The sequence below is a fragment of the Arachis hypogaea genome, chromosome 1 (assembly GCF_003086295.3).
Source record: "Arachis hypogaea cultivar Tifrunner chromosome 1, arahy.Tifrunner.gnm2.J5K5, whole genome shotgun sequence".
Classification (NCBI taxonomy): domain Eukaryota; kingdom Viridiplantae; phylum Streptophyta; class Magnoliopsida; order Fabales; family Fabaceae; genus Arachis; species Arachis hypogaea.
The window spans coordinates 97,715,257-97,740,838 of record NC_092036.1 but is presented as its reverse complement, the minus strand read 5'-3'; the positions used below and the strand labels follow the sequence as shown (position 1 = coordinate 97,740,838).

At 32.2% G+C, this 25,582-nt stretch overlaps 3 protein-coding genes and 1 long non-coding RNA gene across 5 annotated transcripts; 2 read left to right on the top strand and 2 right to left on the bottom strand.

Moving 5' to 3' along the window:
• Window positions 1–1,974: 1,974 nt before the first annotated feature.
• Window positions 1,975–3,682, bottom strand: LOC140183988 (uncharacterized). The gene is made up of 3 exons (XR_011880596.1): window positions 3,528–3,682; window positions 2,543–2,760; window positions 1,975–2,355 (listed from the first exon to the last, which is right to left on the bottom strand). It is a non-coding gene; the product is annotated as an uncharacterized lncRNA (long non-coding RNA).
• A 2,778-nt stretch (window positions 3,683–6,460) lies between these two features.
• Window positions 6,461–10,817, top strand: LOC112700528 (NADP-dependent glyceraldehyde-3-phosphate dehydrogenase). The gene is made up of 9 exons (XM_025751784.3): window positions 6,461–7,365; window positions 7,550–7,743; window positions 7,829–7,957; window positions 8,595–8,714; window positions 8,796–8,932; window positions 9,041–9,196; window positions 9,465–9,843; window positions 10,143–10,259; window positions 10,432–10,817. The coding sequence occupies exons 1-9, from the start codon at window positions 7,221–7,223 to the stop codon at window positions 10,543–10,545; spliced, it is 1,491 nt and encodes a 496-aa protein (XP_025607569.1). The 5' UTR covers window positions 6,461–7,220; the 3' UTR covers window positions 10,546–10,817.
• Window positions 10,818–12,638: 1,821 nt separating this feature from the next.
• On the top strand, window positions 12,639–16,763 carry LOC112700486 (bHLH transcription factor RHL1). Its single transcript, XM_025751781.3, has 7 exons — window positions 12,639–13,423; window positions 13,499–13,603; window positions 13,690–13,839; window positions 14,127–14,192; window positions 14,883–14,948; window positions 15,113–15,181; window positions 16,087–16,763. Exons 1-7 carry the CDS (start codon window positions 12,989–12,991, stop codon window positions 16,411–16,413), a joined length of 1,218 nt encoding a protein of 405 aa, XP_025607566.1. The 5' UTR covers window positions 12,639–12,988; the 3' UTR covers window positions 16,414–16,763.
• A 4,128-nt stretch (window positions 16,764–20,891) lies between these two features.
• On the bottom strand, window positions 20,892–22,427 carry LOC112700502 (uncharacterized). Of its 2 annotated transcripts, XM_025751783.3 has the most exons (4): window positions 22,223–22,427; window positions 22,009–22,146; window positions 21,854–21,929; window positions 20,892–21,521 (listed from the first exon to the last, which is right to left on the bottom strand). In XM_025751783.3, exons 1-4 carry the CDS (start codon window positions 22,382–22,384, stop codon window positions 21,514–21,516), a joined length of 384 nt encoding a protein of 127 aa, XP_025607568.1. In that variant the 5' UTR covers window positions 22,385–22,427; the 3' UTR covers window positions 20,892–21,513. The 2 variants fall into 2 exon arrangements, with proteins under 2 accessions (XP_025607568.1, XP_025607567.1); XM_025751782.3 differs by lacking the exon at window positions 20,892–21,521 and having other exon boundaries at window positions 21,641–21,929.
• Between the last annotated feature and the right edge of the window lie 3,155 nt (window positions 22,428–25,582).

The following is a 25,582-nucleotide window of genomic DNA, read 5'->3' as shown; positions in this document are numbered from 1 at the left end:
CCCTCTGGAGTTAATATCTATAATCTCCTCTCTGGAGATAAAAACATCTTATGTAAAATATACTAAATAAAGGAAGTTTTTCTCCAGAAAGGTATGCCTTTATCCTAATCTCTTAGTTATGAATTATTTAGAAAGCTTAGAATTAACGGAAGAATCTGATTATTATAGATTATCTGCCTTATTAGATAATGAAAAGCAGGCTGTTCTAAAAACAGAATTAAATCTCAAATCAAATGAAAATTTTAATAAACAAAATCTTTTTAAAGAAGTTTTTAATAGAAAAAATATAATATATTATGGAAAAATTCAACTTGAAGCCCCTATAAAGATAAAATTCGCCAATGGAGAACTTGAAATAGCTTTGATAAATGATGAAGAATTGAGTAAACAGATTGAGAAAATTAAGGATCAACAAAAAATATCTAAAATTGGATGGATTCATATTAGTACTATACAAGTCTTAATCAAATCTACATATATGAAAGGAATTAATTCACCAATAAGCTTAGCAATCTGTGACAAAAGAATTACTGATGACCCAATAGATCAAATAATTGGAATTGTTCATGGAAACTTGGCAAACGTAAATGTTAAATTCAATGCCCATCTTGGATACGCTATACCTTTATCAACTGAAAATCTTGGAAGATCTATAAGTTTGGCTTATAAATTTCACAGAAAGAATCTAATGGAACAAGATGACGAACCATTTTCAATTACATATGCAATAAATTATGCTTTAACAAATAGCCATCATAGTATAATATTTAAAAACAGAGAAAGAATTTATGTTGATGAATTATTTCAGAAAATTGTAAAAATAGAAATACCAAAATATAAAGCTATTGAAAACCCAGTTCTATTATTAAAAGAACCATCAGGAAAATTAGTTTCATCGAATTTTCAAATAAGAGAATCTAAAATTAATAGCCCTTTAAGTTTATCTAAGTTAAAAATTAAAGAAGAAAATTCTAAAATAAAAGAACTAACAAAAAAGGTCAAAAAATTAAATGAAACCCTAAACATTAAATTATGACAATAAATAAAGAAGAAATGTATGTAATTTATTAAGACAAGAAACAAGAGCTATTTGAAAGAGAAAATCATTTGAATTATTCTGAAATAAATCAAAGAGCATTTGAAGCTCTAAAAATAATCTATGACAAGTTGAAAAGAGAAGTTGAAGAACTAGAAAAATTAATAGAATCTCTAGAAAATAGTGATGAATCGATGATAGAGTTTGCAGAAATTTTAAAATAAATAATGAAGCATAAAAAGATTGAAAAACCAGAAAATAAAATAAAAAGAAAAAGGACGAGAAAATTAAAAAGTAAAATAAATGAGTGTAAAAGGGAATTAAAATTAATGATCTTATAATAAAAAGGATAGAAATAAGAATAAATATAAACAAGTTGGAATTAAACTTAAAAAATTTATAAATGCCTGGAAAACCATATTATGACTTAAAAGAATTAGAGCTGTTAAAAGAAAAAATAGAGAATGAAATTGAAAAATTAAACAGATATTTAGAAACAAGAGAAAGTGTAGAAATAAAAGAAGTTATTGAGGATTTAAAAAATTATATTAAAGAAAAAAACAAACAGATAAAAGATTTTATATACAATAATCCATGCAAAAAAGAATATTATAAACTAAAACAAGATTGAAAAGTTATAAATGAAAATTATAAATATACAACAAGGACTAGAAATAAATGTAAGAGAAATAGTAGAAATGGTCAATACTTTAAATTATGAATTTACAAATTATTTAAATAAAGCACCACCAATTGAATCTATACAAATTATAAACTTATTCAAAATAAAATATAAAGAGTTAGTAGAAATTTTGAAAAAGTCGACGATAAAAAATTGGTATCAGAGTCAAATTAACGATTAATGGTAACACTTTCTCTTTAAGCAACACTTTTTAGTGATACGCTTTTAAATCAATAAAACAAAAATCTGTAAATCATTTACATCATTACAGTAGATAGACCCTTATTTATTTGTCATAATATGAGTATAACATTTCTCTTTTGGTCAAAGAAATAATATTTAATGACAATGTAGTAAAAAGTTTGGGCTAGCATGTGGTTGGAGGACTATGAATAAGAGCAAAACATGAGCCCCTAAAAATGATCAAAGTCTTGGTGGTAGGGTAGGCCATCTTTTAATTTAAAACAAAGCAATGTCGTATGCGTGGTGGTCCATTTTCTTTACTTTGCCAAAAACTCTGTAGTTTGCCTTCAATGGTCACAAGGCCCATAACGCAGCATTTATTGTAACCACAAATTCGCCAAAGGAAATGAGGATCGGAGATAGACTTGCCAACCATCAACCACGTGTTGTCTTACTAATAATAAGTGTAAGTAACTAATTCAGATGGGTTGGTATAGTAAATAGCCTATTAACAAACGTTATAGAGTTTGAATTCTGTCTTATACATGTAACAATTTATTAACGAGTAATAAATCTTTAAATTAAACTCTAATTCATAATGGATTGAGAAATACTAAAAAAAAAAGGTATAAGTAACTTACAGAAAAACTAGTGGCTCTTGCTACAATTGTGACTTTTCACCACTGCATGATGATGATGGTGCTATATATTTTGTGCTTTGGGTATTTTTATTAGCTTCGAACCAACCCCATCACCCAACGACCCTCCTTTTTTTGTGTCCATGTATATTTTTGGTGATGTATGTTTCCTAATTATTATTAGATATAATTGAACTCACATAGAAGGAGTCTCATGTGATCTAATAATAATAAAAAGTGATGTATTAATTTAGAAGAATATACCAAAATCAATTATCAAAATCAGTTATCATTATAAAATATATGTTAGAATATAAATATATATTGAAAATAAATTAACCTACATATGTATTTATACATAAATATACATTAGTAACTGATTTTAGTGACTAATTTTAGTGTACAAATAATATTTCTGAATTCCAAATAGAAAAAATATAGATAGACAATAAAAATACTAAACAATGTGAACAATATATATATCGGATGTTCATTTCATTAGGTATGCGGATGGTTATTCTAATAATAAAATTTAAGTGGATAATTTGAAAATACTGTATATTTTAATTTAATTAGTGACTGTTCATATTGTTCAAAAAAATTATTAGTTACCTAAGATAATCCTTTGATTACATTCGTGTTCCCACGGTCTTGAATTGATCGGTTCACTTATTTTCTTTGTCACATTTTGATTGCATTTGCTTGAATTGAAGTATAATAATAATGCAACATTTTTCGCAAAGTTCAACTTAATCAACTTAGATAAAATCATAAAAATAAGCTATATACCCTTAACATTTGAGGATGATTTGAACGCATTGAACTAGTCATAATATTTTTTTAAACAAATGGATGATTTTGAAGGAGGATGTATATCAAAATCTTCAAGCAATTGTAGAACAAATGTCTAATTACTAATAAAACATCTCCCACAAAAGAAAAATGTAAACATATGTAAAAATCCCAGACATAATCTTAACACACAAACCTTAGAATTAAGAGCTCGTGTACACATCTTTCCTCTCTCATATGATCTTTCTTCTTTAATCATCTTTAGTAAGATACACCTTTTGCTTTCCTTACTTTGTTGCACATTGAATACTGTGAAGATGTCTTATTAGTTATGATGTAGCGGTTTGGGTTGGGTCATTGTTCTCCCTCTTAATGCTTGTTTTATGGGACTCCAGTTTCTTAACTTATTATCAACCTATCTAATAATAATATCTCATCTTATCCTATCACAATCTTCCTATATACTTCTTTGCACAATTATTGTTCATTTTCGTCCATCTTGCATATGGATAATTCTTCGTATTTTAATTTTGAAAAATACTTACTTGATGATATTTTCATATAAAAATAATATTATAAATTATTAGATAATTTAATAAAATATATTTAATTAAATATATCAAATCATTTAACAGTTCATAATATTATCTTTATATAAAAATGTCGCCACGAGAATATCACCTTCAATTTTTTGCCCATTATTTATCTCACAAAACATTTCTCTCCTGTCATTATCATGAACTCATCAAGCACTAGTAATTATATATACACACACTTGTTTTCTTTACGCATATCAAAATAAATCATTTTTTATTATGGGATGATATATAATATAATAAGAGATCCATTTTATAAAGTTCCTAGTTCCTACATCATATTGCATAAGAAAAATATATGATTTGCATAAATAAATATAAAGAAATATAGAAATGATTTCAAATGTTATCTTTCATATATCCAAAAACTAGGCTTCATGACAAATCTTAACATCTATCATATGGCTAAAAGAAATTGGTGTTCTCAAATTTAGCAATGCTGATATGTTTCACACGTGTAATAATAATAATGATAATAATAATAATTAAAAAGGTGTTACAAAGTAGTATCAATTTTAAAACCCCCCTAATTAGATAGTCAATTTCCTACTAGTTTGTCTCCTAGATTTTAGCATGCTCTACTGAGTCCACTCTATATTAATCTAAGTAGTGTTAGAAGTTTTGCATCAATGAGTATAACCTAGTTAAGTTGTTATTACCACTCGATTTCTTTTTCTTTTTCTTTTTTTCTGGTAACATGATGATATCATCATCATGGACACACTCATGCATATACTTCCAGTTCCAGAGCAGGAACACCACTTTTGCTGTGAATAAGGTGCCAACAAAGAAACTTTATCTTCCCAAACGCTATATCATCACTAACTCCTTGCAATGCACATTGGAAGCTCCAATTTCTGTAGTTAAAGGTAAATTAATTTAAGATCATTTTGTGTGCATTAATCATATAAAATTTCTTACATTTTGAAATATTTACAAGGTCATGAAGATCTGTTAATTTTTTAGACATGGTAAAATAAAGAACAATTACTATCCAAAATCGGCGATAATTAACAATCAAAACTGTTATTTGTACACCAAAATCAACATTAATATATTTGTGTAAAAATATATGTGTCCAATTTATTTTCAATATATATTTTATACTAGAGAACTACTCAGATAAAGACATCTAAAACATCTTTTTTTAAAGATATTTTCTAATAATTAAAATTTAACACATATAATCGATTAAACTATGTTATTTTTATTAAAATTAGGTCAGACAAATTAATTTAATCCAAAAAATAGTGAATTAAATTTTGAATTGGTCTAAATTAATATTATTTTTTATAGAAAATGAGTACAATACCCGTATTATAGAAAATGACTAAAACACTTTATTATATATATTAATTTTTAGAATTCTAAATTCTAGTTCTTTTCTTTTCTTTTCTGCCATCATAGTATTAGGATTTAGAGTTTTCAATATATATATATATATATATATATATATATATATATATATATATATAATAAGAGTAGTTTAATTATTTTTTATAATAGAAATATTGTAGCCATTTTTAATAAAAATAACACAATTTAATCGGCTATGTATGTTAAATTTTAATTATTAAAAAATATATTAAAAGAAAAGACGTTTTTGACAGTTTAATTTGAGTGGCTTTCTTTATACTATTTACTAATTTTAGTATACACCTAAGAGATTGATTAACAATAACAAATTATTTATAGAACCCCTCCAAAACATTGTTGTTAGAAAAATATTAATTAAGGTTGTTGCAAGCCATATAGACATTGTAGTAAGCTCAGCCGAAAAATTTTAATTTCACAAAATTAAAACATTCGTCTTTCAACAATTTTCATTGATTCGGTTTTGGCCCCTTTATTGTTTCACAAAATGCAATCTTGATGCAAACCAAACATTAGGTTCAGGTGATACTGTGATACATTCTTTTTCCTTTAGTTAGGCCATATTGTTAGTACTTAGTAATAACTACTAACTTATTTATATAGGTTATTACATCCCAAAAAACACCCTACTAACTATAATGTAATGCACATTGAATCCTTTTTTTTTTTTTACATTGAATTGTGTTTGTTAATAGTATTTAAAATTAGAATTTAATTTTAATACGTTAACAATATAAATTTTTTTATACTACTATTTAATTAGATTTATGTATTTAGATAATTTTTTTAATAATAAATTTAAAATTTTCTTATTTTTATTAAAAATTATATGTTATACATAAAAATTAAATTCATAAAATTAAGAATATCTTTATATCTTGAAATAAGGACGAGAATCCCACCCCACCATTCCTTTGTCAGAATGATAAATTGATAGAGACATTTTTCGATAATATTCAAGACTAACTTGTTTCATTTTGACAAACGTGTAGCTCCTGTACCCTTCTGTTTAATTAGCACCACATAAAGTTATCAGAAATTAGAAAGAGAAAAATAATTCAAATTTATCAACCACACAAGTAAATACAGTTTTGTCTCAACTTGTCAGTATCTTCTTATTGTTATAATGTTATTTGATTTACTTAACACACTCCTCATTACTTTATGTGTAAGTTATTTGATTATTTATACCTCATACTCAAACTTTCCTGCATGGATTAGATTTTAAGGAACAAGTCACTACTAACAGATTCTTTAATTTCTGCCACACAAACACACTCTTAGTAGAGGAGATATCTATTATTGACTTAAATAAATAAACTAATAAGTTCTTCTTATAATATATACATGGTGAAAGCTGTTAGGTAATTTGACTAAGTTTTTATCTAACGGTTCTCTACTATTAACTTCACGTGAAGTCGATTTCACCTGAGTTTCCACCTACATACATATCAGTAACTAATAAGGCATATTTTGTTTGAGAAATTTTGTATTATACTTTATACTTTTTATAATTATTATTTTCTTGAGCAATATATACTCATATTTCTCTAATTTACCTTATGTAATAGAAAGTTTGAAGATAGAAGAAAGTGATTGAGATAAATTAGAGGTGAGATGGCAATGTAAGAGCCACCTAACCAAATGAGGATTGTTCTGAGTCACAAACTTGTGAAACAGAATAATGCGTGGTTCACCTTCTCTTTATATATATATATTTACACTCTCATAGCTCATTTCCTCAATCACCAAACCATTACCCAAATAACCAAACCAAACTACACCAGACACTTCTCCTAACCTTCCAATTCACCTCTACTTGTTCCTACTCTCTCTGCATTCTATATACATAGATACATGCATATACAGCTTGCTGTGTCAAAGGACAAAAGTTAAAGTGCTTCTTAAATCCTACTAACATGGCTGGGAATGGAGTTTTTGCAGAGATTTTGGATGGAGAAGTGTTCAAGTACTATGCAGATGGAGAGTGGAAGAAATCTTCTTCTGGCAAGAGTGTTGCTATCATCAACCCCACTACCAGAAAGACTCAATACAAAGTTCAAGGTAATTCAACATCTATTAAAGTTAAACATGTTTAATTGTTTATTGTTATCACATATCAACTGATTTCTCTTGCATTTTAAGTCCTTTGTGAATACCATTATTGTTAACTTATATACTAGTTTACTGCATGAATTAGATAAGGCATATTATAGGGTCTAAGAATAATGTTGATTGGTTGATGCAGCTTGTTCACAAGAAGAGGTTAATAAGGTGATGGATTCTGCAAAATCTGCACAAAAGTTATGGGCGAAGACGCCGCTATGGAAGCGTGCCGAGCTTCTCCACAAGGCAGCAGCAATCCTCAAGGAACACAAAGCTCCAATTGCAGAGAGCCTAGTGAAAGAGATAGCAAAGCCAGCCAAAGATGCTGTCACTGAGGTGCTTATATATTATGCATATTAGAATTACAATAAAGAATAATTGATATATCAAGTTAACATTGTTTTTAATTTTGTCCTTGAAGGTTGTAAGATCTGGTGATCTTGTTTCTTACTGTGCTGAAGAAGGGGTTAGAATTCTAGGAGAAGGAAAATTTTTAGTATCAGATAGCTTCCCTGGAAATGAAAGGACCAAGTATTGCCTCACATCAAAGGTTTCATTTTCACTACTTATGTTCCTTTTTGGTTATCAGTAATCATTTCTTTTTACTATATTACTTACAAGTTACAATTTTACAATTCTTATATTACTGGTTTGGAAACATATTATGTATAACAGTAGCAACTGTTTTCCTTGTTTCTTATACATACTCTTGGAAAAGATACTTAGAGATAAAGGAAGAAAAAATGAACATTGTTGTATTGCTGATTTTAGATAAAAACCATGGTGTCTGGTATTCTGTTACAGGATGACATGTACCACCATCTTCTTCAACTTATTGGATCAGATGTCTTATTTCTTTTTCACTTGTTCCATATGTGACTTTCTTTAAGATTCTATCTTCATTTATTTAATTAAAGGCTTCTTGGTCTAAATTTAAGAAATAACTTTATCTTTTAACAAAAAAATAAAAGGGCAGCTGATCACAAAGTATTGCAGAATCATATTCTTATGAACCTTTTCATTTATAAAATTTATACATCAGAATTACTCTACTTGTCATTATAACATTCAAAGTCAATGAAATAAGACAACATAGTTCATGAAACAACATCAGATACATTATCATAATATTGAATACATTCAACATGTCAATAACTAAGGAAGGTCCAATGCAAACTGAATTTCAGATTCCATTAGGAGTGATTTTGGCCATTCCACCTTTTAACTATCCTGTCAACCTTGCTGTCTCAAAAATTGCTCCTGCTCTTATTGCTGGAAACTCCATTGTGCTCAAGCCTCCAACTCAGGTAATCAATCATATCCTCCATTCACATATTCTCATAGTTCATGCCATTGAAAGAAAGTGCAACACTTGATTCCTTTTTCAGGGAGCTGTTTCTGCTCTTCACATGGTTCATTGCTTTCACTTGGCTGGTTTTCCCAAAGGCCTAATCAACTGTGTTACTGGCAAAGGCTCGGAGATCGGTGACTTCCTTACAATGCATCCAGGTGTGAACTGCATAAGGTGAGTGAGAGTTTAGTTTGTTCCCTTGTGAATTCTGATATGAATCATGCTGCCATTAAAAAGAAAAAGAAATTGACTTTTACTTTCTTGGGGTGTGTGTGAGAATAGCTTCACTGGTGGAGACACCGGCATTGCAATTTCAAAGAAGGCAGGGATGATTCCTCTGCAAATGGAGTTGGGAGGAAAAGATGCATGCATTGTACTTGAGGATGCTGATCTTGATTTGGTAGCTGGAAACATTATTAAAGGAGGTTTTTCATACAGGTGAATTGCATGCATATATATATATATATATATATATATATATATATATATATATATATATATATCTGAACTAGTAATCTTCTTGAATCATTGAATGGCTGCTAACTTGATCTATTATTTATAATAAAATTGAGAGAGAAGAATGACTAACTATATATATATATACACACAAAAGCAAAACAAACTAACAAAGTTTTGAATTTTAAACTTCTTCATGAGCTTCTGAAGGTGGTTGATTCAATAATTTATTTGTTCTTGTGAATGAAAGTGGACAGAGGTGCACTGCTGTAAAGGTAGTCCTGGTAATGGAATCAGTGGCAGATGCATTGGTAGAGAAAGTGAAAGCTAAGGTGGCAAAACTAAGTGTTGGAGCACCTGAGAATGACTGTGATATTACTCCAGTTGTGTCGGAATCGTCGGCGAATTTCATCGAAGGACTAGTGATGGATGCAAAGGAGAAAGGAGCAACATTCTGCCAAGAATACAAAAGAGAAGGGAATCTGATTTGGCCTTTGCTACTTGACAATGTTAGGCCTGATATGAGAATTGCATGGGAGGAGCCATTTGGTCCTGTTTTGCCTCTCATTAGGATCAATTCCATTGAAGAAGGAATCCATCACTGCAATGCCAGCAACTTTGGACTTCAGGTATACAAACAAACAACTTCATTCAACATTGTTTTTCTTTCTGTTATGTGGATTATTTTTTTTATCAATAGTAGGAAATACACAAAGAATACATAATATATAAGGTGTAATAACTTTACCAATATTTTTTTTATGAGATTTTTCATTCTTTTTAAAATAAGAAGAACTTATTTTTTTTCTTCTTTTGATCTCATTATGATTCATCAAACCATCAACATCACAGTTTGAACAACTTAAGCCATGAAATTTTCTTTACTTTCTTCTCATTGTGTAATCTTACAATCAACTTGTGTATGTAGGGATGTGTCTTCACAAAAGATATCAACAAAGCAATAATGATCGGTGATGCAATGGAAACTGGAACAGTTCAAATCAATTCTGCTCCGGCTCGAGGACCCGATCATTTTCCTTTCCAGGTAAACACTTCAGCGGAGACATATGGAGACATATAAATGGTTATATTTTTAATACGTCAGTTTAAGCAGATAGAAAGAGACACATAAATAGTTATATCTGTAACAAAGAATACGGGCATAATGCAAACATGTGTATGTAATATTAACTAACAAAAGGGTTAATAACTTGCAGGGTATAAAGGACAGTGGAATTGGATCACAAGGAATTACCAACAGCATAAACATGATGACTAAGATCAAAACGACTGTCATAAACTTACCAAGCCCTTCTTATACAATGGGCTAGAATTAGTATAGTTAAGTTACACATATATGCATGGCATGGCAAAAACCATTTACAGTGATGGTAATTAAGATTACAATGCAAACAGCATGCATTTGTTCACCATTGCATTTTCTTTAGCAGCAGCTGGAATTATTGAAACCAGATAGATAATAACGACCACTGCGTCACTTGTGTCTACTATTATTGTACTATTATTATTTAGAATCCATGGTAACATTTATCTAGTGCCTTGTCAATAAGAGTTAGCTTAATGTGATTCTGTTTCGGTTAAATTCAGTGAAACGAGCATCAGTTTTATCTGATGAGCTTATATTTTTAGGCATCTTTAATTATGAAAAAAATTATCCATAAAGCGTTACTAGTTTGAATGATTAAAATCAATAGTAAGTGGGAATTGAGGTGTAAAGAGGAAGAAGTGATTGCTACAAGACAAGGACATATACCAACAAATTATTGCCAAGACATAAGTAAAGATTTTTTTGTCTATTCTAATTTCTAGCCAGAATTTCAACCCCCCTAATTCTTCTTAACATAAAGGAACCAATTTAACGTTCTGTAATTAAGATTTGATGTTCTCTATTGTGGCACGAATATTTACGAAGATTTCATTCCATTGAACATTGGTTTATTTAATCAACGTCCTATCGTTTAACGATGCCAACATGTCTTTTGCACTAGTCAATCACAAAAGAAGAAAGAATATAATCAATGAGGTCAGAGCTCTGGTTCTTTTTTATTTTATTCTTCTTGATCGATAATAATGTGTGTGATAGGAATAAGATCAATGAACAACGCTTTGAGACGGTACCAAAGGGGTACATTTGATTGATTCAGCATATAGTATGGGATCCAATTATAAGACCAATGATGTAACATATGCTGAAATGGGTATGTTAACTTTGTCGCTTTCTAAGCTTCGATCTTGACACAAGTAAAAATAGATAGAACCATAGGATTTTTAATTAACCATGTGAACTTTGAAGTGATTCAATTATTAATTAAGGGAATAAACTCTATATGAGATGCAATATGTGAATTTTTGTGACTGTACATCCACTTAACCGGACTATCACAGGTACCTAAAATTAACTAACAAAAGGCCGTGTTTGTTTATAGAGATAGGATTGAGACAGGAATACATAGATACAAAAGACATAGACAAAGATATTATGTTAAAAGATACTAAATTAGTGTATTTTGTATCCATCCTGATAGGAAGAACGTAGAGACATTAACAAGTGACACAACTTATTTTTTATTTTTTCTTTTATTATTCTTGTTAATTTTTCATAATTATATTTTTTATTATTATATTTTTCATCTCAAATTTTTTGAATGAAAAAAATGAGAATAAATTGAATTTTCATAATTTGTTCTAGTTTATCACCAAACAGAATATAAGAACACAAAATTTTGTGTCTCTATGTCTTGTCCTGTCCTATTTTCAGTGTCTTGTTCTGTCCTGTTCTCGGAAACAAACGCAGCCTAATATATTAATGAGTTATAGCTCAAATGACATAGTCTATCTATACACATATAAGAGATCGCAGGTTCGAGTCTTCTATCTTTGGTAAAAAAAAAATAAAAAATAAAAAATAATCATTAATATAAAATATATATTAAAAATAAATTAAATTATACATATATTTATATAAAATATATAAATAACTAATTTTGGTGATGAATTTTAATATACAAAAAAATATTTTTGATATTTATTAACTGTCCAACACTGAACTGAAACTCAGTTTTTTCTGTAGGATTCGCGAAAATTGGGGCACAAGAAAAGGTTAAATAAAAAGCTAGTTCTCATTCCAACCGTTGAGCCAGCCCAAGTTAAATTGGTCTTTTTCTCTTCAGTTTTCTCACTTAATAATAATAATCTTATAACAAAAATGGACGCTGTTATTAAAAATAAAAATAGTTTATATAATTATTATAATTATAAGGGAAAACTATTTCAAATGTATCATAATTTTAAATATTTTAGTATTTTTAGCTATTGATTCTCAATTATAAAATTAATCTTAATTATTAAAAAAGAATAGGTAAAAATATTATAATAATAAAATTGTGGGACACTTGAAAATAGCAGGAGAGTTGACGCGTAAGTGAAGTAGAGTAATCCAGCTGTGACAACCTGAGGAGAGGATTTTATGGTTGTTTTGGCGTTTTGTGAAAATGACATGACATGATAGGAGGAAGAAAAAAAGAGAATTGGAATTGAGAAGGAAAAAGAAAATTTAATTAATTAGAGTGAAATATGAAATATGAAATATGTGTTGGGTGTTCCAATAGCTAGAGTTGTTAGTAGAGTTGAACGACAGTAAAAGCCTGGTCTCACTCTAAACTCTTTAATAAGAGAAGAGAAGTTGGTCCAGAAAAAACGCAAACCGCTATGCCACTGTGAGTAAGCAAAAGAAAAGAAAAGAAAAGAATCGTCATGCAACCTTGTAGCAGAGAAATGCAAAGCCTCAACTCCCTCTTCAACAATCAGCAGCAGATCCAAATGGACCCTGCTACTTCTCAAGAAGACGATTTCATCAAGCAGATGCTTTCTACTATCCCTCCTCCACCACCTCCTTCATGGAACCTTGACCATACTCCTCCTAACCCTAAGCCTTACTGGCTTGACAACGACAATGTCGCTTTCCCTAACTACGACGACCCTTCCACTCTCGCTTCCAAGTTCCGTAACCACCAGATCACCGCTACTTCCTCCTCCAAGGCCGCCGCCGCCGCTCTCTTGCTCCAACAGCAGCTTCTCATGACCAGAGGCCTCTCCGGTGCTGATTCCGCCATCCTTCACCACATGTTTGACTCTTCCCAAAACGACGTCGTCGACGCCTCCTCCTCCTCCTTCAAATCTCCCAATCCAGTTAGTCTTTTTCGTTTTCAGTTTCTGATTCGAGTTTTGAGTAATTTTGTAACTGAATATGAGGTCAATTGACAGAGCTCCGCCGACGGTTCCGTTCAAGCTCTGTACGACGGTTTCACCGGATCTCTCCAGGGCGCTGCTCTAGCATCCAATCAGACTCACCATTTTCAGCATCCACAGGTTCAATATTATATATTAAAAAAAACATGTTGCTATTATTATTCACTGTGAATATGATTGTGATTTGAAATTATTATGAATTTCAGGTTCAGACAAGTTCAAATCCGAATCAGATGCAGGGGCAGGGGCAGGGAACGAGCCAAGGTGGGAACCCGAACCCGAACCCGGGTCAGCCGAAACAGAGGGTTAGGGCGAGGAGAGGTCAAGCCACGGACCCACACAGCATCGCTGAGAGGGTACGTTTTCTCTATCTTCTCTCTTTGACTTCATTCATTAGACTTCAAACACGTTTGGAATTTGGATCTCCAGAAATTAATTGAACACCTACCAATAATTTCACCTGTCATTTTCCTCCTGTTATTATCGCTAATACGTCAACCGCAACGCCTTAATCTCACTTATTGTTATTATTAACAAAATTTGTAAAACAGGGAAACGAACACAAACAGCAATTTCTTTTCATTTTTTTTACCGGTCTTTGTTGTGAAGCTGATTCTGAAATTTTGTGTGTATGATATGGCAGTTGCGAAGGGAAAGGATCGCGGAGAGAATGAAGGCCTTGCAGGAATTGGTTCCCAACGCCAACAAGGTAGTAACTTCCTATTTACTTTTACTTACCATTATAATCCGTTTCTTTATTTACGAGCTCAATAAGCATTTCTTTCTCAATTATGTCTTCTTTTATTGATTTATTAATAGTTAGTCACATTCCCATTAATTATATCTTATCTTTTCGTGCGTGACTTGAAACATGAAATTTTTATACGGAGCTGATTGGAAAGCACAATGGAGACGGTGAACAACTGGTTTTTGAATAGTTGTTCGTTCGTTGTTGCATAATGTATTAATGTGTATAAAGAAAAGAAAACCCTTCTTTTTATTTATTTATTAGTTAGTAAATCCATATGAACATAATAGAACACGTTGTTATACTTTAATATTAAAAAAAAAAACGAAAAGAGAGCATCTGAATTCCTAAACATCTAGGTTTACCATTCTTTTTATTTTTGTCTTTATCTTCCTCAACTTTCCTGTCATACTCAATCTCATATGTCACCCTAGATTTCTATAGTGCTTAATTTTTGTCTAATATATCTTCTATAATAAATTTTAAAATTTTAAAAATTATCTATTTTTTATACTTTTTAAACTATATTAATTATTAATTATTTTTTACCAAGTTAAACACTATTTTTTAGACACTATATAACGATCACCTTGCATATATTACTTTTCACTTGAGTTTACATGATTTGTTTATTAATTTGTGGAATGGCAGACAGACAAGGCCTCCATGCTAGATGAGATCATCGACTATGTGAAATTCCTACAGCTCCAAGTCAAGGTGAGCTAAATTTTTCAGATAAAATTTGGAATAATGCAATTTTAAATTAAAATAATTTCACTTGAGATTGTTATTATATGATAAATAACTTGACAATTTTCTCAAACAATTTTTTTGTTGCCACACTTTTGATTGTCCTTTTTATTACCGGAATTGAATTACAGGTTCTTAGCATGAGCAGATTGGGAGGTGCAGCTGCTGTTGCTCCGCTTGTTGCTGATATAAACTCCGAGGTAATTAATTACACGAGATTCTTTTTATTTTCATCCCATAATTTCCTAGAAATGATAACAATAGAGAATTTTCTTTTTCTTTCTATGTCCTTCTCCGAATTTCATCAATAGTATATTAGATAGGTAGTGTTTGGAAGAGAGATAGAGATTGAAAGATTATAAGTTTTAGTATTGTGTTTAGTGTAAAATGAGAGATATAGACTAAAATAAAAATGAGGTTCTAATTTAATTTTTACAAAATGTGAAGTTAGAATTAATTAATTGAAAAGAGATATTTTAGGTATAAAATATTATTAAAATTTCATATTTTATTCTCAAAAATTTCAGTCTTCTGTTTCTACTTTTTAGAAATATTGAAATCCTGAAAATTTAGGAATAAATATTGAAATTTAATACCAATTTGTAGATCAACAAATATGATATTAAATATCAGTCTCTCGATCTCTATTCTAGTATTTCAAAACAAACACTATGTTAGTGTTCATTGGTATCCGTATTCATTGATTCACATTTTTTTCCAACCAAACAAAACGTGGAAGACAACAAAATGAGGGAGAGATATTTATTTTCCAAATGAAGAAATAAAAAATAAAAAGGAGGAATGAGTAAAATTTGGAAAACAGAAATACAGCAGCAAATATTGTGGGAGAGGACAATGATGAATGATGAGTGTTGTTTCACTCTGGTCTCTCTCTCTTTAGTCTTTACCTACTACTTTTTTCTTTTTATGTTGGATTTGGCTTCTATCAATTCTAAAATTCTCAATCACCACAAAACGACAATCACAAAGTAGCACGCGTGCCCACTTTCTCAGATTCCTTTTCTCTTTCTCTCTCACACTCTTACTTTCTTCCATGTCTATCCTTAACTAACACCGTGACGTGTTACATTTCTTGTGTTGCCAGGGAGGCGGTGACTGCGTCCAAACCAACGGCAACCAAACGGCAGGGGCTTCATCCTCCAACGACAGCCTCACCATGACGGAGCAACAGGTGGCTAAGCTCATGGAGGAGGACATGGGTTCCGCCATGCAGTACCTCCAGGGTAAGGGCCTCTGCCTCATGCCAATCTCCCTAGCCACCGCCATTTCCACCGCCACTGCCACGTGTCACCCCAGGAACCCCATCATGAACCCCACTGATGGACCTTCCTCTCCCGGCATGTCAGTCCTCACGGTGCAGTCTGCTAACGGCGACGCCGTCAAGGACGCCACCTCCGTTTCCAAGCCCTAATGACGCCGCTTAGCTGACTTTGTTTTCTTCCGACACAAAACGACAAGAATTTTCTGAAGTCTAGGAAAATAAAGCGTCAGAGACGGGGTCACTACACTACACGACGTCGTATTTGCCTAGACTTTGGCAGATGCTACTAACTCTCAAGTTTCAACCACCCATTTCCCATCCCCACACCCTACCTAGACCACAGTCCTTTTTCTTTCTTTTTTCCCCTCCTTTTTTAACAGTACTTTCTTCAGAAAAGAATTATAGTTCATGTTTTGTTTTCTTCCCACTTTTACCCTTCGCACTATAAGTGGGTCTGTCATGTACTAGCGTTTATTTATTTAATTTTATGTGTTCATCAATCATCAGTCACTACCTTTATAAAGTTATTATTACATTAATTTTATTTAAGCCAACTTTATTTGCAAATTAATAATTCTGGAAAACCTGTAATAAATTATTAATTATTACTAATTAGAGAATAATTGTGGATCAGGATGACTTTCCCAAAAGGAATTGGCAGCTTTAAGTAGCAATTTTATTACTTTTAAGTGGATGAGACGTACTAAGAAAGAATTCTTTTTCGTTTCTTTTTTTTTTCCAGTCAGAAAGAATTCTTTCTTAACGTGCATTTATCTATACTTTTATCATCAAAACTAAGGCTAATTGTTTCGTGTTGCGGGCTCTGAAAACTTTGGACTTTAAGCAGAAAAGTTTACCAAAATACAGCGTCGGCTGCTCGCTGTGGATTAGGTTATTTTATCAATGTCAACGTCCCCTGTGCCTTTTAATAATTTAAGAGAATTATGGTATTTGTTTCTGGTAATCCAGAGGCCTCGTTTATCTAAATATATTTTTTAAAGAAAGTTTAACACAATAACAAAATAATGTTTATTACAATTATATTAACAAATTTAATCAGCAACACATAATTCATAACAAATACCCTAAATGCTAAACAGCAACGCATAATTCATCACCAAGGTTATATTGCACCATATACAAGTGGCTTGGCCTTATATTTTCAAATTAAAGGGGGTGTATTATGTAACACATGTTGAAAAATAAAATTTAAATGTTTTCTATTAAACAAATTAATTATGTATATCATGCATACTAACACTTATTGCAACACAGCAATAAGTGGTTCTGCTGAAATGTGGAATACACGTATTTAATCCGTCAACTTATACGTGCATAGAACATATTGCCATTTTGTCATCGATAACAAATTTTGTCAATGATAAAGACGGGATAATAAAATAATTTTCATTTGGTGGTTCTTATTGAATCAATTGACCATTCTAAGAGAGAGAGACCAAAGAAACAAAAGTAAGAAGAATTTACTTCACTCTCGTGTTGTTCGACTATTGGGTTTAGACTTTTACGTTTAAGTGCGTCTTCTTTCAGATTATAATAAGTTGAATTTTATATGCTTATGTTCGTAACTTTCTAGATTCAGAATTAACCAGCCTATGGGAGTTTAGCCGAGCAATGTTCTGCAGTTACATTTCTGTGTCTCCATGATGCACCCAATAACATTGATGGTGTATCGCAAATAATGAATTCCTCTCTCAAAATTAAAAAAGTAAAATAAAATAAAAGAATAAAAGTCTCCTTATATTTTTCTATAGTTCAAATATTTTCTATATGACCGATTTCTTTTACTAAAAATAATAATTAAACGGGTGGATATTTAATCATGGAAAATGGGAATTAAAGTTGGAGCACGAGAAGATATAGTAGATAACATAAACAAAGTGGGTAGTGGGCAACGAGTAACGAGTCACGTTGTGGGGAACACGAAACTGTAACAATGCAAGGCAGACCAGCGAGTTGACAGACACATGTAAACAGCGTGTTTATATTCGATCCGACTAGAAAATCTTATACAACCTGTTGTGTTTTTTTGGTCCAATTCGAGTTTATAAATTTGACCATGAATAACTTTTAGATTATGCTAGGTAACTACTTTCATGAAGACATTTTCATGTAAAAATAACACTGTGAACCAATAAATAATTCAATTCAATCAAATTGATCAAATCATCTAACAATTCACTATATTATCTTTATATGAAAATGTCTTCACTAAAATAACCCTCTATTTTGAATTATTCAGACTCAATTTGGATGTATATAATTATTTAGACATTTTTAAAAAAATTGACCATAAATTACTAAACTTTTATATACTTCAACAAATATTGTTTATATTACATACTAAGGATTAGGATAAGCATGGTTTGTGGTTTCTTTGTTTTTACCAATAGGTAGTGCTATCAGCTTTTAAATCTTGACATACTGTTTTGTCTATAATATGTGCTCTCAGTCGTTGTCTTTCATATGATAACAATTGTATGACTCATTACTCCATTGTCTTTTAGGGCTTGAAATTATTCCCAAGCTTTACCTTCGATCTTGCATTTTTATCTCATTTGATTGACGTTTTTTCCTTTTATTGTCATTCTTTCTTACAAAAGAAGAAATAAAAATCAACAAGTATGCTTTAAAAATTTATCAACAAAATAGCAAGGGATAACCACTATAGTTCATATATCATACACTGAAACTTTAATTTGATAATGATAAACTGACAGTCAAAGAAAAGCTTGTAGTAAATAAAATCCCAATGTCAAGTGTTCTGAAACTGAGACTTGGCCGTCGTTTTTTCTTTTTTTTTTTTTTTGGAAACAGCATAAAATAAGAGGCTTGACTTAAAAAAAAAAACTAAAATAAGAGGAACGAAGATGGAGAGGAGAGAAAAAGGGAGGATTGTGGAATTAAAAAAAGTTCGGCCTTTTGATAATTTGCAAAATAGAGAAAGCCCAAAACTAGATTTCATTAAGCCCACAGCAAAGTTCATGATCTCTTTGGTTAGAAAAGATTGCCGAGGGAAATACCAAAAAGAATAGAGGTTCATGTTGGCTGGAAGGAACCGCTACAAGGCTGGATTAAACTTAACACGGATGGAGCAACAGATAAAAATCCTGGCATTGCGGGATGCGGTGGCTTATTGAGAAACCACTTAGAAAGATGGGTTGCAGGCTTTATGGTCAATATTGAAAAATGTACAGCATATATAGCTGAGTTATGGGGTATATATCATGGATTGAAGGTTGCTTGGGACATAGGGATTCGAAAGGTTATTATAGAATCAGATTCTAAATCTGCGGTAGAAACTCTGGTTCACAAAGAAAAAATAGAGGAACATCCTGAAGCTTTGGTGCGTAGCATAGGAGAGTTCATAAAAAGAGACTGGCAGATCAAGATAAAGCACACCTACAGGAAAGGAAACAGAGCGGCAGATTGGCTCGCCAAGAAAAGTTTAGACATATACCTAGAGTTTGTGTTCATTAATCAACCCCCAGGAGAGCTAAGAAGGATTCTTGGTGAAGATATTAGGGGCACGATGTTGCCAAGGCTAGTTTCTGGTTGTTAGTTTCTTTTTGTTAGGCGTAAAGCCCCTTTGTTTACCGAAAAAAAAAAAAAAAAAGAATTGCAGAGTGACGCCCTGCAAAGTTTGGTCTAGTGACATTTGTGTATGCCTTGCTAGAGAGGGCATCAGGGTTCAAATCCTAGCTATGACTAGGAAGTGGTTATATGGAACCTATGGGGAGGGAAGAGGGGTGTGTGTTAGGGTGTATGACCAAAAAAAAAATTGAATCATTCATTCGGTTCACATATGATAACAACTAAGAGGGAAGAGTATTATGACACCATCAACAATGATCAGTTCGGCTCTACCAAACCTAAAATTACCCAACAAATCAGTGATGGATATCTGAATAAAATGAATCATGGGAAATGCATTTCAACAATTAAAGCACATCGACAAGTTCCCAATTTTTTACATACTGGTTTTCTTATTTGGGGTGAAGACATTTGGTTAATACTTATAGTTCTTAGCTTGGTACAATGCCATGTACATGTTACCGATTTTAGCAAACTTTCTACTCTACCTATTTTAGCAAAATGGTTATCAGTCCAACAGCTTGCATGGTAGAGAAAATATTCAGGCATTCAGAGATGAATTTGTGAACTGAATGTTTAGAAGAAACAAAAAAATGTGATTTTTTCAAAACAGGAAAAATAACTATGAAGAAGTGGAGTCACTAATCAAACTAGACCTTCAGATAGTACTAGCCATTCAAGATCAAACTATCCGCCTCAAGGGCATAAGAAAACTTAAAGGCTTACACGGTAAACAACTATTAATACCAATCATCTTCACAAATTTGAATCTAAACCAAAAGTAATTTCACAGCTTCAAACATAAGTAATGCAAGTGGATTATTAATGATCATGGAACCATTTTCAGCCACAATTGGATTTTACCTTTTCCTAGTATCTACGTATCTATACATGAGAGGAATTACATGGAAGCCAAGCAAAAGCCTAAGGAAGAAAACAGAAGTGCAGCTTAGGGTTTGGCAAGAAGATTCAGAATTAAATAAAAGAATAATGGCTAATGAACTAAGCATGCAACATTTGCCAATATGTTATCTCATATAGTTTAGTTTATGATAAAACAATCTGCCCCTGTATAACATGGGTCGATCACTTTGTCATATAAGATTAGTTTCAAAGTACACATAACAATATTGCCTCCTCTTATTAACTATTACATTGGTTCAGTCATTCAGAGCCTCAAACCAGGACACATAGGCTACCCTTTTCAAGGAGATACATTAGTAATTGCAAGAAGAGGCTATGCAGTAAGTCGCTTACAAGACAGAACCAGGATGTATGTTATATGTGCTATTTCTCTCAACCGATGCATGGATATCCAACGTTCAGTACAGAGAAAAGCCAGCATAACAGGATTACAGGAACCATGACGAGCGGAGGAAACTATGTAATTGTTGAAGTGTGTGTAAACTTATAAAACAAGTCTTGAGGGATTGAATACATATTATCATGTCCAAGCTAATCAATAAAACAATGCTACAGGCACAAAGAAGTAAAGCAACACGGACAGTGCTTAAGTTCCAACTTCCAAACAATGGTTCGACCAATTCTAGAACCCGGTTTGCAACCAACAGAGATAGATGAGTATTCCACATCCACCCATCACCCATCTTGGACAGGGGCCAAGACAGTGAGTCAATATTATACCCCTGCCAAAAATGAATAAACTCAACCTAGTGAGATTATTCATCTCTCAAGTGGTAGTACTAGGACTTGTATATCCTAAGTCCTACCTAAATACACACATAACACTAATACTAGTACTTGATAAATCATCAAAAATTCATCAATTGATCCCAATATAAAACAGATCATTCATTTTCATTTTTATTTCCATATGACAACTGTACAACTAGAAGCAAAATTGGTGCAGATGGTGGAGTAGTATAAGAATGATGGAGAATTGACATAGCAATGAATGAATGAAGTGAAAATTAAGGAGAGGGCTTGAAAGTGTAAGGCTGTGGGAGAGACAACGGACCTCTTCTTGAGGCATTGTCATCGAGAAGCCTCTGAACCCTCTTGTTCTGGCAGTACTGCCTGTCAAAGTGTTTCACCTGACACAACAACACAAATAACAGATTAGAAAGAAAAAGAATTAGAAAGAAGAAGAAGAAGAAGAACGTGTTCCCCTACCCAAGAAGAACGGCATTGTTTAACAAATTGATCCCTTGATTGCTTGCATTCCACCGGGTAGAGCAAACCCACCGATGCAATCTCCGTCGGCTTCTTATCACACTCCTTCTCCAGGCACGCGTAGAATGCATCACGTGCCTTTATTCCAGTTCCCAATCAATAATCAAATAAATAAATTCAGAAGAAGAAGAAGAAGAAGAAGAAGAAGAGAGACCTTGTAACAATCTTCCCTAGCTTTTGTGAGAACGTCGGTGTGGACTTTGTCAGAGTTTCCGTCTGCGAAAGCTTCTAGAGCCATCGGATTTTGATGAACGCACAGCACAGCACAACCCTTCTGCACCTGAACGAGAACGAGCTCACTACTCGGCTTAGGCATTAGGCACAAGTCACGTTCTCTTCGTCCCAAAACATTGTAATGGGCCAGAGTTTACGCTTTCACCAACATGGACTCATAAAACCAGGCCCATCACTACGGGTTTGTGAAGTTGTGTTCGTATCCCTTGCCAATATTTTTGTCACTCTTTTCTAAAATAAACTTTTTCAATAGTTTATAAAAATTCACATGCATTTTTTTATCAGTTGTGTTACAAGCTTGATGTAAATGAGAAAAAAAAATTGAAGTAGCTTATACACAATTAATATTCTCTTTCCGGATTCCATCAAGGGTATCAATAATTCAAAAGACAACTTCAAACAAAAGGCTAATAAATTCAGCTACATCTAACAGAGTATCTAAGATACCTATAACTATTCAAAACTCCATAAAATTCAATAATAATCAAGATCCTGAAAATTGGTTCGAATTGGCCGGTCAAACCATAAACTCAAATCAATCAGATGTCAAAACTGAGAGTTTTAAAAATCGTCATTAGACTGTTAAATTAGCTAAAAATTAGTCAGTCAAACCGAACCGAAATTTGACTGCTTTTTTGAATTTTGCTCAAGACAGCACCATTTGGTTTAGATTTAGAGGAACCTTAACCAAAACGCGCAACAGTGATCACCTTCGAGCCACTCTCTTTTTCCTTCCTCTCATCGAGCTCCTCCCTCACTCCCTCATTTCTGTACAACCACCGGCTTGTCGCCACTTCGAACTTCGAAGCCAACGTCGCAACTTCATTCTCCTCCATCGTGCAGCAACCGTTTGAAATTCGAAACCACCGTTGCCACTGCAACTGGTCTCGCCCCTGCCTCCATCGCGCAACCACTGTCCCATCGGCGCCAGCTCTATTCCACTGCGCTCCTGCCCCTTCAGCCCTCGGTTGTGTCCTGTTCCCATCTTGCTCAGTCTACTCTGTTCTAGCTTGTAGGTATTAATTCTTTTGTAACTATAATTGAATAATTGTCGAAAAATTATTGTTAGTTAATCTGTGAACTTTGCTGTTATTACTGAGTTGAATAATTGTTCTTAGTTAATCTGTGAACCTTGTTGTTGTTATTGGGTTGAATAATTGTTGAATAATTTTGAATAATTATTGTTAGTTAATCTGTGAACCTTGCTGTTGTTACTGGGTTGAATAGTTATTGAATAATTTTGACTCTTGAGATTACTGGGTTGCTGTGGGTTGCTGTGATATTGTAATTGGAATGTATTGTTATTGGATTGCTGGAAACTTTTACGTATAGATGAGAGTATCAACCAAGAAACAACTAGGAATAATAATGTAGTGAACAATTTGGCTTTAAATCCTATTGCTTCGAATGAAGCTTCTCTTCCACCTGAATCTAATGATAGTCAATCACAAACTTTTAATGTTCGGTAAAAAATTGATCCAGCTTGGAGATGTGTTGCTTTACAAGAAATAAACAAAAAACCACATTACAAATACTTTTTTTTCTAAGTACTCTTGGAGGAGGAGAAATTAATAGAATGAAGAAACATTTGACAAAGATAGGTGAAGATATTAAAAAGTGATCTAAAGTCCCTTATGACATAGAAAAATAAATGGAAGGTTTATTGAAAGAAATTCAGAAAAGTAAAACTAATAAAAGAAAAGTAAGTTTTAATGAAGATAGTAGTGATGAGATATAGTATGCAATTGACGAAGCAATAGTGCAAGAAAAACAACAAACTCCGAGTCAGTTACCAACTAAGCAAGTGATTGGAGGCGATCCAAAATAGAAAGCAAAAATTATTATTCCTCCGATGTTTGCACCAAGATAAACTTCGGGAGATCAACCAAGTCTGAAAAGTATGTTTCAAAACAACGAGGTGCTTCATGAGGTTGATAAGCGAGTGGCTAGATGACTTTTGGATTGTAGGATTCCTTTCAATGTGATTATGTCACCATTTTTTTCAAGATATGCTGGATGGTGTTGCTGGCGTTGGGCCTGATTATAAAGGTCCTTCTTATGATTAGTTGAGGGTTCACTTATTAGCCAATCTCAGAAGAGAGTCTCAAATAGTTGTTGATAGCTATAAGACTGCTTGAAAAGAAACTGGTTGTACCCTCATGGCTGATGATTATTCGAAAGGGCTATGCTTTGTGAAATCTGTAGATGCTTCAAATGTGGTAAAAAAAAATGCTTGAAGCTTGTGTCACTTGTTTTCAAGGTGATTGAATGGACTAGGCTTGATAATATTGTACATGTAGTGACTAATAATATGACAAATTTTGTTGCAGTTGGTAGGCTTATCAATTAGAAATTTGAGAATATCCACTGGTCACCTTGTGCTGCTCATTGTTTGAATTTTATTCTAAAAGATATAAGCAGCATGCCGCAAATTTCTAACCTTGCATCACGTGCTTCAAATATTATAGTATTTGTGTATAATCATACGGTGTTCTTATCCTGGCTAAGACAAAGAACTATTTGAAAGGAGATTGTTCGTCCAGGTGCAACTCGTTTTGCCAATGTCTTCATCACATTGAAGTGTATCTTTGAGCACAAAGCGGATTTGCAAGCATTGGTTGTGGATGTACACTTTAGCGAACACAAATTAAGAAGGAGTGCTAATGATAGAGCTGTTAGTGCAATTATCATGGACAACAATTTTTGGGGTGATTGTTTTACTGCATGCAAACTTGTGAGTCCATTGATTAAACTGTTAAGGATTGTAGATACTGATGATAAACCATCATTGGGATATGTCTATGAAAGTATGATGAGAGCAGAAATTGTAATCAAAGAAATGTTTAAGCATAATAAAATTGCATATCAACCTTACAAAAAGATTATCAACTCAAGATGGGACAAACATTTAAAAAAAATCTTCATGAAACGGGCTTATTTCTTGAATAATCCTGCTTTTTTTTATGAAAATTATAAAGTAGCACATGATGTCATGCGAGGTTTACTTGATCTTGTTACATTGCAGTAAAAGATTAATTATTTAGATTTAGTTAAGATAATGAAAGAAGTACACTTATCTAGAGATCGAAAGGAAAGCTTTGATAGGCTTAAAGCTTTTCGAGCTGCAAAAAAACTTCAACCTGGTAAAAATATTTGTTTGATAGAATTTATTTTATATTTTTATTTCCTTAATTTTACAATTAATAGTTGGGTTATGGGATTGTAAATTGTAGATAAATGGTGGAGGTTGTTTGGTGGTTCTACTTCATGTTTACAAAAC